Source organism: Leptodactylus fuscus, chromosome 2, assembly GCF_031893055.1.
Source record: "Leptodactylus fuscus isolate aLepFus1 chromosome 2, aLepFus1.hap2, whole genome shotgun sequence".
Lineage (NCBI taxonomy): Eukaryota > Metazoa > Chordata > Amphibia > Anura > Leptodactylidae > Leptodactylus > Leptodactylus fuscus.
The window spans coordinates 165784366-165798968 of NC_134266.1; the positions used below are offsets into that span (position 1 = coordinate 165784366).

General features: G+C 43.4%; 1 protein-coding gene across 1 annotated transcript in view; it reads left to right on the forward strand.

Annotated features, from left to right (window-relative positions):
- The window catches only part of CFAP47 (cilia and flagella associated protein 47), a 478593-nt gene that overhangs the window by 406223 nt on the left and 57767 nt on the right, over positions 1-14603 (forward strand). Inside the window, exon 57 of the mRNA XM_075265004.1 lies at positions 11215-11371. Within this exon, the coding sequence (XP_075121105.1) occupies positions 11215-11371 (157 nt within the window). The remainder of the gene's footprint in view (positions 1-11214; positions 11372-14603) is intronic.

The window sequence follows — 14603 nt, forward strand, 5'->3', positions numbered from 1 at the left end:
TATTAGTGTTTTTCAATGTTCAAGAATGTGTGAAATGTGTCTAACCATACGTCCATCAGCCTTAACATTAAAACCACCTCCTAATATTATGTATTATCTGGCTGTGTGCCCCATGTGCAGAACATTGCAATGCGTTTTATGATACTTTTTTTTTACATAACCATCAGTAACTTTTTTCGATAATTTCGCCCTTGTCGGATGCCTCATATTGTCACACTTTCCACTTTTTCCTGCTTCTAACACAGCAACATCAAGAACTGACTGTTCACTTTCTGCCTAGTATTCTCCACCCCTGGAAAGGTGCCATTGTTATGAGATAATCAATGCGTTTCACTTCTCCTGTCAGCAGTTTTAATGTTATGGCTGATCCATGTACAGTGTATTCCAGTATATAAGGTTTTGTGATGAAACTTTTGGCTATTCTTGGAGAAGTGTTTCAGGCATTAGTGTGAAAAAAAGATTTTTTTGACAGATATCAATTACATCATGAATATCTTCAAAGGCAACAAACGTGAGCATTGCTATACGAGCCATAGCGGTAATACAGTAGATAAAAGAGGGCAGTAATATAGCCAATTCTTTGTCATGAATCTATAAAGAATTCTCTGCGTAATATTGCAGGTGTCACGTGGGATCATAACAGAATATGACAAGTGTATTCTTTGTATCATATCCGCTTCATATATCATATGTATGAGGATCTAAGCAAAGCCTCTACATATTGCAGATATACTAATGCTATCTATGCTATCTAAATTATCCAAAGTACAATATTAGACTAGACATTGCCAGGTTTATCACAGGGTCTAATGCTATTTGAGAAATCTGGTACACTTTTAGGCTACATGTACACAACATTAAGAAATGGATGAAGGGGGGCGTGTCCTAACAATGGCCGTGTGAAGACGCATATCACAGCAGCTCCCGGACCCCGAGTAGTTCCAGACGGCGTTTGGGGGCTCCTTCACTCTCCTGCTTTCCCCCTCCGCGATGGTACGCCGCCTGGGCAGAAAACTCACCTCCTCCTCCCCGGGTGACACACGGATTAGCCGCTCCTCGCTGTCCGCGGCCTCCTCCTCCATGCCACCGGCCGGATCCAAAATGGCGCCGGCGCGCGCCTCTGCTGTTGCTGCCACCCCGTCGAGCGACCCTCGGACCTATCCGCCGGCTTCAGCCAAGGACCCTGGACCCTCCCTGCACCCGCTGCTACCGTCTCTCCCAGGACCGGCTCTACAGCATGGCCAGGTATTATGCCCGTCAGTCTTGCCTATGCAGGATGACGGCTGTGACACAGCTGCATGTCCCTTGCCTGTGTCTCTCCCGGCTACAGCTCCATTGACCCATTCACTGCCGCTGCTGTCCTCTGCTCTGCCTGTGGACTTGGCTAAGGGATCCCAGCTCACCCATCTGCCCAGCTCTGCTGCATCTACCTCCCCCTCTGCTCACCGGCTCCCTCTGCCTCCCTTAGCCCTGCATCTGGGTCTCATGGACTGTCTCCACTTGCCACTATGGGGGCATCCCCGACTTCCTCCTTAACAGTGAACTCTCAGCTCTCTGTGCCTCCTCCTGCTGCTGGAGGGGCTGCCAACCTTGCTCCTTCACATGGTGAGCTGACTGCCCTGAGTTCCTTGTCTTGTACTCAGGGCTCCGTCTCTGCTGTTTCTCCTGGTATGGATGTAGTTCTCACGGCTCCTGCTGCGGTGTTGCGCCCCCAGCCTCTGTCTGATTCCTCCGATTCTTCTATGTGGGGTGAGTCCCCCAGATTCCGCCGCCCTGCACGTCTTAAACTGGAAGATATATGGGCCCTTCTGACTAACCTTCCTACTAAGTCGGACCTGGAGGCTATCGTCTACAGGGTTGAGGAGAGGCAGGAGGCTGTTCTTGCGGAATTTAAATCGGACCTCCAGTCCCTGGCCGGTCAGGTCTCCTCTCAACAACAACAGTCAGCTTCCCTGGATCAGTGCCTCTCTGAGGTTGAACAGTTTATCTCCACCCAACGTGCCTTTAATCAGCAGGTCCTCCTCCAGGTAGATGATCAAGAAAACAGGGGGCGCCGTAATAATGTGAAGCTGAGGGGGATTCCTGAGGTCGTCTCGCCAGCTGATCTCCGGTCCACAGTCACTGCAATCTTCAACACGGTCCTGTCGCGCCCCGTGGAGACGGACATTCCTATAGACAGGGTCCACCGTGTTCTGAGCGCTAAGCGCCCCTCCTCCTCTGACCCTCGAGATGTCTTGTGTAGGATCCATTTCTTCAGGGAGAAGGAGGATATTTTTCAGGCAGCCTGGCGGCGCGGTCCGGTCTCCTATCTTGATTCTTCTGTCCTTATCCTCCCGGATGTCTCCCGCCGCACCCTGGCCATGAGGAGAATGCTCAAGCCCCTTCTACAGCTGATACTGGACTCCGGTGCTACGTATAGCTGGGGCCACCCATTTCATCTCCTGATCCTCCGGAATGGGGCCTCGTTCATCCTCCACTCACCTGACCAGGCACCCTCCCTAGCTCAGTTCCTTGAGCTCCCAGATTTGTCCTTACCGGACTGGCTGGCTTTTCCGTTACCTCCTCCTCCGTCCTCTGGCCGTCCTCGGCAGCACCGTTCGACGGAAAGCCCCTGATGGAACATTGTCTCTTTATTTCGGACTGTGGCCTCTGATATCTGTTGTGCCTAGGCCTGCTCGGGCCCTTGTCTGAGTGGCATTATGTTGTCTTATTGTCTTTGCCCTGTGGATTCTAAGTTTTGTGCCTCGACGGGGGCCCCCGTGGACTTCGGTCTGTGGTGTCCTCCGTCGATGTGTTCTTTTTTCTTGTTTTCGCTCTGGCCTGCGAAAATGCAGGTTTTTGGGGTTTGGTCTTTTTTTTTCTTTATTGCTTTCCCCTTCTTTCATGGTTTCGTTGGCCCCTGTGACCTTCTTTTGTTGCTACTCAGGGAACGGGTGGCGACGAATCACTGTTCCACCTCCCCCCATTAGTTAGGGTTTCGGCAGCTCTCGGGGTGTGTGCTGCGGCGTGCCCCCGAGACTTGCTTTAGTGGGAGTTTTCCCACTGTTAAATGTTACCCGTTCTGGGACTAGCTTAGACCGGGGTTATGTGTCTTGTTAGTTTATTCTTAGTCTTGTTTGCCTTTCTCTCTTTTTCCTTCTTCTCTCCTGCTCTTTCCCTGCTTTCTCTTTTCTTCCCCCTTGGTTCCTACTGTTGCCCAGGGACTTCGTAGCCTTTGCTTTTCTCCACATCTACGGTCTTTATTCTCTGGGCTAGCGTCCCTCCTTGCCTCGCCACCTATGGGGTGTGTATATCCATATAGCTTTTACTCCAATACCGTGTTCTAGGGGTGGTTTGGACCCGACTCTGTTGTCCTCTAGTTCTCCTGATTCGTATCGTCGATGTCGTTCTGGCTCTGAGTTTGGAGGGGGGGTCGGTGTACCGGTTGCTCCCTCCGGCTCCGGGTAGTTTACTGCGGCCTTCATTTCTCTCCACCCCGAGTTCCCTTAGTATTGACAGTTTATTGCGCGTGAGGCCTGTGTGGTGATCTAGGCCCCTTTGGATTCTCTTTCAGGATACTCATCCTTGCAGAGACCTGGTTGGTTGCTGTGCCTGGCGTGATTGCTGGTCCCCTGGCCAGTGTATGGAGCTGCTCCCTAATCCCTCTTCCCCTTTTTCCTTTTCCCCTTTTTCTGGTTTTGTACGTCTCCCTGTCTTTGTCCTTGTTGTCTGCCCTTTTGGGCCTTTTCTGTGTGATGTGGGTTGGTTCAGTATGCTTGGATATTTTTATTTGTACAATCTACTGTTGCGGGCTGTTCACATTGACCTTACTGTATTTCTGTTTTGTTTAGCCTGCTTCTTGTTTGTTTATAAATAAAGAATTTATAAAAAAAAAAAAAAAGACATGGATGAAACTGTCAGTCTTTCACTTCTGTTTTCTATCATTTTGTCACTTATTTTTCATCAGTTTTCTTGCCATCTTTACATTTTTAACCCCTTCCCGATATCTGTCGTCATAGTATAAATATGTATCTTATGTGTGTGCTCAGTAATACTGCCATGCTTGTAGGGAGAAACTGTGACTGGGAGAACATCTATATTTATGTACAGTGGGGCAAAAAAGTATTTAGTCAGTCACCAATAGTGCAAGTTCCACCACTTAAAAAGATGAGAGGCGTCTGTAATTTACATCATAGGTAGACCTCAACTATGAGAGACAAAATGAGAAAAAAAATCCTGAAAATCACATTGTCTGATTTTGTAAGAATTTATTTGCAAATTATGGTGGAAAATAAGTATTTGGTCACCTACAAACAATCAAGATTTCTGGCTCTCACAGACCTGTAACTTCTTCTTTAAGAGTCTCCTCTTTCCTCCACTCATTACCTGTAGTAATGGCACCTGTTTAAACTTGTTAGCAGTATAAAAAGACACCTGTGCACACCCTCAAACAGTCAGACTCCAAACTCCACTATGGTGAAGACCAAAGAGCTGTCAAAGGACACCAGAAACAAAATTGTAGCCCTGCACTAGGCTGGGAAGACTGAATCTGCAATAGGCAACCAGCTTGGATTGAAGAAATCAACTGTGGGAGCAATAATTAGAAAATGGAAGACATACAAGACCACTGATAATCTCCCTCGATCTGGGGCTCCACGCAAAATCTCACCCCGTGGGGTCAAAATGATCACAAGAACGGTGAGCAAAAATCCCAGAACCATGCGGGGGGCCCTAGTGAATGAACTGCAGAGAGCTGGGACCAATGTAACAAAGCCTACCATCAGTAACACACTACGCCGCCAGGGACTCAGATCCTGCAGTGCCAGACATGTCCCACTGCTTAAGCCAGTACATGTCCGGGCCCGTCTGAAGTTTGCTAGAGAGCATTTGGATGATCCAGAAGAGTATTGGGAGAATGTCCTATGGTCTGATGAAACCAAACTGGAACTGTTTGGTAGAAACACAACTTTTCGTGTTAGGAGGAAAAAGAATACTGAGTTGCATCCATCAAACACCATACCTACTGTAAAGCATGGGGGTGGAAACATCATGCTTTGGGGCTGTTTCTCTGCAAAGGGGCCAGGACGACTGATCCGGGTACATTAAAGAATGATTGGGGCCATGTATCATGAGATTTTGAGTGCAAACCTCCTTCCATCAGCAAGGGCATTGAAGATGAAACGTGGCTGGATCTTTCAACATGACAATGATCCAAAGCACACCGCCAGGGCAACGAAGGAGTGGCTTTGTAAGAAGCATGTCAAGGTCCTGGAGTGGCCTAGCCAGTCTCCAGATCTCAACCCTATAGAAAACCTTTGGAGGGAGTTGAAAGTCCATGTTGCCAAGCGACAGCCCCAAAACATCACTGCTCTAGAGGAGATCTGCATGGAGGAATGGGCCAACATATAAACAACAGTGTGTGCCAACCTTGTGAAGACTTACAGAAAACGTTTGACCTCTGTCATTGCCAACAAAGGATATATAACAAAGTATTGAGATGAAATTTTGTTACTGACCAAATACTTATTTTCCACTATAATTTGCAAATAAATTCTTACAAAATCAGACAATGTGATTTTCTGGATTTGTTTTCTCATTTTGTTTCTCATAGTTGAGGTCTACCTGATGTAAATTACAGACGCCTCTCATCTTTTTAAGTGGTGGAACTTGCACTATTGGTGACTGACTAAATACTTTTTTGCCCCACTGTAAGTAAACATGATTGAACAAGTTTGTAAAAGCCCATCTGCCACAACAAGGAAACCTCATTCAGATGGTACTCTACACTGAGACATACCTTTCCAGGACCCTGAATAGGTCTACAATGTGAACACCGGGCAAGTAGGATCCAGAGCTTGCTCCATTTTAATTAAAAAAGCCTTGGATAGAAAGGACTCTGAAGCAGAATCTAAGCTCTATTCCAATTAATTAGTCCTGCAGATGACAGGAATGCTGGTCCAAATAGAGGAGGCTACACAACCCATATAATGTACAAAGCGCAAAATTCAGAAAGCACATCCGAATGTGAACAGGTGCAAGCTTCTATGGTAGTGCTAGAAATATAAAACCTACAGTAGCACTCAAGCAGCAGTACCAAGAGCTGAAAATACCTGGTTTATTTGAAGTAGAGCACAGCACTGAATTGAGTCTTTCAATATAAGGCCTGGTTCATATATGCTTTTGGTATTCGATTTGGGGAGTCTGCTTGGGGACCTCCCAAACGGAAACCTATACACATTAAAAAGTGATAAATTAGTGGCCACACGGTGGCTCAGTGGTTAGCACTGCAGCCTTGCAGCGCTGGCGTCCTGGTGTTCAAATCCCGCCCAGGGCAAAAAAACATCTGCAAGGAGTCTGTATGTTCTTCCCGTGTTTGCATGGATTTCCATCCCATATTCCAAAAAAGACATACTGATAGAGGAAAAAGAAAAAAAGTGGTAAGCTAAGAAACCACATGGACCCCAAAAAAACTGTAATGGGAGCCATGTGTTTTCCACATGGTATCTGCACGAATCATGTGGAGAGAAGAGTGCTGCTTCTAGTACTTTTCTCTCCATTACACACCGTGAGGAAAACACCCAGACCCCATTATACACGTTTTAATTCCGAATAGGTTTGCATTCAAGGGGTCCCCAAATGGACTTCCCGAATGGAATACCGAATGCAGTTGTGAACCAGGCCTAATTCCAGTGATACCTACATTATGTTTATAGTTGCTTCATATACATAGAGGTATATGAGCACTATATGTAAAATCTCTCCAGCTCCTATATCATGAGGGTGTGGGACTTCCTGTGTGTGACATCATTTAAGTGAACTGAACAGAGTGCTGTGCCCTGAGTTCTCAAGCTGCTCAATGGCCATCTAATTCACCAGCACAGCTGCTTAGCCAACTATCTATCTATCTATCTATCTATCTATCTATCTATCTCTCTCTCTCTCTCTCTCTCTCTCTATCCATCTATCTGTTTGTCTGTCTTTATTATCACTGTGTATGCTGGGTATGTATAAGTAACTAAATATCTACTTACAGAAATGGCAGTATTATATATAACCAGTATCTATCTATCTATCTATCTATCTATCTATCTATCTATCTATCTATCTACATATACAGTGGGGCAAAAAAGTATTTAGTCAGTCACCAATAGTGCAAGTTCCAACACTTAAAAAGATGAGAGGCGTCTGTAATTTACATCATAGGTAGACCTCAACTATGAGAGACAAAATGAGAAAACAAATCCAGAAAATCACATTGTCTGATTTTGTAAGAATTTATTTGCAAATTATAGTGGAAAATAAGTATTTGGTCAGTAACAAAATTTCATCTCAATACTTTGTTATATATCCTTTGTTGGCAATGACAGAGGTCAAAAGTTTTCTGTAAGTCTTCACAAGGTTGGCACACACTGTTGTTGGTATGTTGGCCCATTCCTCCATGCAGATCTCCTCTAGAGCAGTGATGTTTTGGGGCTGTCGCTTGGCAACACGGACTTTCAACTCCCTCCAAAGGTTTTCTATAGGGTTGAGATCTGGAGACTGGCTAGGCCACTCCAGGACCTTGAAATGCTTCTTACAAAGCCACTCCTTCGTTTCCCTGGCGGTGTGCTTTGGATCATTGTCATGTTGAAAGATCCAGCCACGTTTCATCTTCAATGCCCTTGCTGATGGAAGGAGGTTTGCACTCAAAATCTCATGATACATGGCCCCAATCATTCTTTCATGTACCCGGATCAGTCGTCCTGGCCCCTTTGCAGAGAAACAGCCCCAAAGCATGATGTTTCCACCCCCATGCTTTACAGTAGGTATGGTGTTTGATGGATGCAACTCAGTATTCTTTTTCCTCCAAACACGAAAAGTTGTGTTTCTACCAAACAGTTCCAGTTTGGTTTCATCAGACCATAGGACATTCTCCCAATACTCTTCTGGATCATCCAAATGCTCTCTAGCAAACTTCAGACGGGCCCGGACATGTACTGGCTTAAGCAGTGGGGCGCGTCTGGCACTGCAGGATCTGAGTCCCTGGCGGCATAGTGTGTTACTGATGGTAGGCTTTGTTACATTGGTCCCAGCTCTCTGCAGTTCATTCACTAGGTCCCCCCGCGTGGTTCTGGGATTTTTGCTCACCGTTCTTGTGATCATTTTGACCCCACGGGGTGAGATTTTGCGTGGAGCCCCAGATCGAGGGAGATTATCAGTGGTCTTGTATGTCTTCCATTTTCTAATTATTGCGCCCACAGTTGATTGCCTATTGCAGTTGGTTGCCTATTGCAGATTCAGTCTTCCCAGCCTGGTGCAGGGCTACAATTTTGTTTTTGGTGTCCTTTGACAGCTCTTTGGTCTTCACCATAGTGGAGTTTGGAGTCTGACTGTTTGAGGGTGTGCACAGGTGTCTTTTTATACTGCTAACAAGTTTAAACAGGTGCCATTACTACAGGTAATGAGTGGAGGAAAGAGGAGACTCTTAAAGAAGAAGTTACAGGTCTGTGAGAGCCAGAAATCTTGATTGTTTGTAGGTGACCAAATACTTATTTTCCACCATAATTTGCAAATAAATTCTTACAAAATCAGACAATGTGATTTTCTGGATTTGTTTTCTCATTTTGTCTCTCATAGTTGAGGTCTACCTATGAGGTAAATTACAGACGCCTCTCATCTTTTTAAGTGGTGGAACTTGCACTATTGGTGACTGACTAAATACTTTTTTGCCCCACTGTATATATACGACTGGACGACTGATCCGGGTACATGAAAGAATGAATGGGGCCATGTATCGTGAGATTTTGAGTGCAAACCTCCTTCCATCAGCAAGGGCATTGAAGATGAAACGTGACTGGGTCTTTCAACATGACAATGATCCAAAGCACACTGCCAGGGCAACGAAGGAGTGGCTTTGTAAGAAGCATTTCAAGGTCCTGGAGTGGCCTAGCCAGTCTCCAGATCTCAACCCTATAGAAAACCTTTGGAGGGAGTTGAAAGTCCATGTTGCCAAGCGACAGCCCCAAAACATCACTGCTCTAGAGGAGATCTGCATGGAGGAATGGGCCAACATACCAACAACAGTGTGTGCCAACCTTGTGAAGACTTACAGAAAACGTTTGACCTCTGTCATTGCCAACAAAGGATATATAACAAAGTATTGAGATGAAATTTTGTTACTGACCAAATACTTATTTTCCACCATAATTTGCAAATAAATTCTTACAAAATCAGACAATGTGATGTTCTGGATTTGTTTTCTCATTTTGTCTCTCATAGTTGAGGTCTACCTATGAGGTAAATTACAGACGCCTCTCATCTTTTTAAGTGGTGGAACTTGCACTATTGGTGACTGACTAAATACTTTTTTGCCCCACTGTAGATGTGTAGATAGTAACCAATGATAGTAAATTCACCTGTGTATATAATATATAGCAGATATGCATTTTCATCTGTATTTATACAGTCCTATGAAAAAGTTTGGGCACCCCTATTAATCTTAATCATTTTTAGTTCTAAATATTTTGGTATTTGCAGCAGCCATTTCAGTTTGATATATCTAATAACTGATGGACACAGTAATATTTCAGAATTGAAATGAGGTTTATTGTACTAACAGAAAATGTGCAATATGCATTAAACCAAAATTTGACCGATGCAAAAGTATGGGCACCTCAACAGAAAAGTGACATTACTATTTAGTAGATCCTCCTTTTACAAAGATACCAGCCTCTAGTCGCTTCCTGTAGCTTTTAATCAGTTCCTGGATCCTGGATGAAGGGATTTTGGACCATTCCTCTTTACAAAACAATTCAAGTTCAGTTAAGTTTGATGGTCGCCAAGCATGGACAGCCCGCCCTCAAATGATCTGAAAACAAAGATTGTTCAACATAGTTGTTCAGGGGAAGGATACAAAACGTTGTCTCAGAGATTTAACCTGTCAGTTTCCACTGTGAGGAACATAGTAAGGAAATGGAAGACCACAGGGACAGTTCTTGTTAAGCCCAGAAGTGGCAGGCCAAGAAAAATATCAGAACGGCAGAGAAGAAGAATGGTGAGAACAGTCAAGAACAATCCACAGACCACCTCCAAAGAGCTGCAGCATCATCTTGCTGCAGATGGTGTCACTGTGCATCGGCCAACAATACAGCGCACTTTGCACAAGGAGAAGCTGTATGGGAGAGTGATGAGAAAGAAGCCGGTTCTGCAAGCACGCCACAAACAGAGTCACCTGAGGTACGCAAAAGCACATTTGGACAAGCCAGCTTCATTTTGGAAGAAGGTCCTGTGGACTGATGAAACAAGGATTGAGTTGTTTGGTCATACAAAAAAGTGTCATGCATGGCATCCAAAAAAAACAGCATTCCAAGAAAAACACTTGCTATCCACTGTAATATTTGGTGGAGGTTCCATCATGCTTTGGGGCTGCGTGGCCAATGCCGGCACCGGGAATCTTGTTAAAGTTGAGGGTCGCATGGATTCCACTCAGTATCAGCAGATTCTTGAGAATAATGTTCAAGAATCAGTGACGAAGTTGAAGTTACGCCGGGGATGGATATTTCAGCAAGACAATAATCCAAAACACCGCTCCAAATCAACTCAAGCATTTATGCAGAGGAACAATTACAATGTTCTGGAATGGCCATCCCAGTCCCCAGACCTGAATATCATTGAACATCTTTGGGATGATTTGAAGCGGGCTGTCCATGCTCGGCGACCATCTAACTTAACTAAACTTGAATTGTTTTGTAAAGAGGAATGGTCCAAAAACCTTCATCCAGGATCCAGGAACTGATTAAAAGCTACAGGAAGCGACTAGAGGCTGTTATCTTTGCAAAAGGAGGATCTACTAAATATTAATGTCACTTTTCTGTTGAGGTGCCCATACTTTTGCACCAGTCAAATTTTGGTTTAATGCATATTGCACATTTTCTGTTAGTACAATAAACCTAATTTCAATCCTGAAATATTACCGTGTCCTTCAGTTATTAGATATATCAAACTGAAATGGCTGTTGCAAACACCAAAATATTTAGAACTAAAAATGATGAAGATTAATAGGGGTGCCCAAACTTTTTTATAGGACTGTAGGTATTGATGCTGTTTACAGGGTGCTACTGTAGTTTTTGTATATATATTACTGTCATAGCAACGTGCATCTGTTCACATTGAGATGTGCAGTCTAAAATTTGTGCTTTATTTAGCTAGCTAATATATCATATTTACATAAATTTACATTTAAGCATTTTTTAACAGCTTGAAGAATGGACATTTCATGTATCGGGAGTAGGCCTCATTCCTCAACCCATGGAACCAGCAAGCATCAGTGCCAATGTTGGAAGCCTTGCCTCTATCAACATTTCCTTTAAGAACCCTACAAACGAGAATGTTCTTGTGGACGTTATCCTAACAGGTAAAGTACTTTCTTAACAGCTACTTCACAATAAGAGTGCTACTTTATTTCTACCAACCTGCAATGCATTAATTGAATTAAACCTGCACACGGTACCAAAAGGTTAGACGTATAATAATGAGCTAGTGAGAATGAACATGCTTCACTATTTAATAATGATGAATATCTCAATATACCCACTGTCTGAAAATCATAATGAAAATTAATAGCCAAGAAATAGAGAGAAAAAGTTCTCATCACAGCACTTTGCATTCATTGGGGTTAAGGGACATTATCATTGGCAGGTAATATCAGCAGCTGCACATTTATTAGTTTCCATAATTGTATTGTCTTTTAACTTGTCATTAATGATGAACTAGTAGGTGTAACACAGATTTATGGAGAGTTGGTGTACTATATCTATGCATTTCTAATTTATAGTGTGGAGTGTTGTAAATGTAATGTATAAGATTCATATAGTACTGTGGAGGTATGGTTCAGCATGGTGCCCAGCTGCAGAGAGTAATTGTTAACTGAACTTCGGGTTATATGTTTTTTTTACTAATCTTATTTATATACTACACCTTATGTAAATCCATTTCATAGCATTATTCATCCTAGCCAGTTTTCCATCCACATGGAGTTTATGTGGGAAATTCTGTTCCTCTTTTTCCTGATTGTTGGGATTTGACCACTGGATAGGGGTTAAGTACCTTGAATGGTACAACCCATTAAAAAGACAAACAAGCTCTATACATGTGTCATTGTGACTACTATTCAGCTACTGTATGTACAACACATGCATGGATTTAATCTGATAGAGTCAAGTCTGGTTCTCCCCTGCCTCTAATCTCCTTTAGCTCTTGGTTTCCACCACTCACTGGGCTCACAGGATCACCATCCACTTCTATGAGATATCTGTGACTTACATTATGCTATGTATTATGAATACCATAATAAAAGAATATGAAAATGCCCTCCAGGAACTCAGTGGAAAGATCTGGCATTAAAGGGGTTGTGCTGTTAAAGATACTTAAAGGAATTCTATCATTAGACTGCCGTTTTAAACTAAACCCACGTCGGAATAGCCTTAAGCAAGGTTAATCCCCCCCCACCACCACCACCACCACTAGATGTCTTCTCCGCACCTCTGTTCCTTAGATATCCCAGTTTTCATCCACATGCTAATTAGTTTTATCGTGGGGGAGGAGGGGGACCCAGTGCTTAAATAGCACTGGGGATGTCCCCAGTGCTGTGAGAAAACAGGAAAATGACGACGGACATGCGCAGTTGTCGCTTTTTGAAGAAGATGTATCGAGACAAGGAAGGGGAGGTGGAGGAGATGAACAGGAAGGCGGCAGAGCTGGATAGAAAACTAATCAGCATATGGACAAAAACCAGGCTGGCTAAGGAACAGCGAACACATCTAAAGGTAGGGGAAGAATAGCCTTTCTTAAGGCTATTCTGACGTGGGTTTAGATAAAAACGGGATTCTAATGCTAGAATCCCTTTAAATCCTATCCTCAGGATAATCCTATCCTCAGGATAGGGAATACATGGAAGGAAGTGAATGGACCGCCTGTGCACTCTGGTTGCAGATTTTGCCAAAGCCAGGAGTGGATTGAGCAGAAGTGATTCTGTTATATTTGTTATATCTCCCATTCCTTTTGTAGTTACTGCTGTGTTTGGCTAAAAAAAAAAAAAAAAAGCAAAATCTGCAACAACAACAAAAAAAACCCTGCTTTACTGCAACATGGAGCTTTAGCTCTAAAGAGGATTTCCTACTACTTACTTGTAACCCCTATCCACAGGGTAGGAAATAGGTGTCAGATTGTGGGGGTTATTGGGACCCCAGCAAACACAAGAATGAAAGAAAATGCCCATGTAAATGGAGCAGTGAGGTCCATATATGAACATTGCTCTATTTATATGTAGGGAAATAATCCTTATCTCCGGGTATTAATAATTCATAGCTGACCAATGAAGATATATGAAAACAGTTCTTCCACTTATTTTCGTGAAATATGAAATGCTTTGTATCCAATTGTTCTGAGTTAGGTTTTTGGATGAGCTCAGATTATGACATTTTTATAACTTCATTATTAACCCCTTAGCGACCCTTGACGTAACTGTACGTCATGGGTCGCATGGGGATGTATGGAGCGAGCTCACACGCTGAGCTCGCTCCATACATGGCAGATGCCGGCTGTATAATACAGCCAGGACCTGCCACTAACAGCAGCGGTCGGTGCCCAAGCCGATCGCTGCTGTTAACCCTTTACACACTGCGGTCAAACGTGACCGCAGTGTGTAAACGGCGCCGGCGGCACGGGCGCCGCCATGTTTCCCCGATCGCCGCCCTCCTGAACGTCACAAGAGGGCGGTGATCGGTTGCTATGACAGCCGGAAGCCTATTGAAGGCTTCCAGGCTTGTCTCTGCACTAGATCTATTAGACGATGCCAGAGGCATCGTCTAATAGAAGTGCTGCGATTTTCCTATTCACTGCAATACTGTAGTATTGCAGTGAATAGTATGAGCGATCAGACTCCCTAGGTTTCAAGGTACCTAAGGGGTCTGATCATAAATGTAACAGAAGAAAAAAAAAGTTTTTAAAAGTATTAAAAAAATAAAAAATATATAAAAGTTCAAATCACCCCTCTTTCCCTAGATCAGCTATAAAAGTAATTAAAGAACATTAAACATAAACATATTAGGTATCCCTGCGCTCCAAAATGCCTGAACTATTAGAATATTAAAACATTTATCCCGTACTGCGAACGGCGTAGCGGCAAAAAAAATAAAAACAGCCAAAAAGCGTTTTTTTCAACACTTTGCCTCCTATAAAAAATTGAATAAAAAGTGATCAAAACATCGGATCTTTCCCCAAATGGTATCAATAGAAACGTCATCTTGTCCCGCATAAAAAGACACCACAACCAGCTCCATACATGGAAATATGAAAAAGTTACAGGTGTTAGAACATGATGACACAAATTTTTTTTTCTATTTTGCAAAGTTTATCATTTTTTTAAAAGTATCAAAAAATTTCAAATACTATATAAATTTGGTATCACCGCGTTTGTACTGACACGTAGAACACAGGTAACATGTCATTTGTACCAAACAGTGAATGCTGTAAAAATTAAACCCATAAGAAAATGGCGCAAATGCATTTTTTCTCCAATTGCGCCTCATTCTGAATTTTTTTCCAGCTTCCCAGTACATTGCACAGCATATTGAATGGTGCCATTA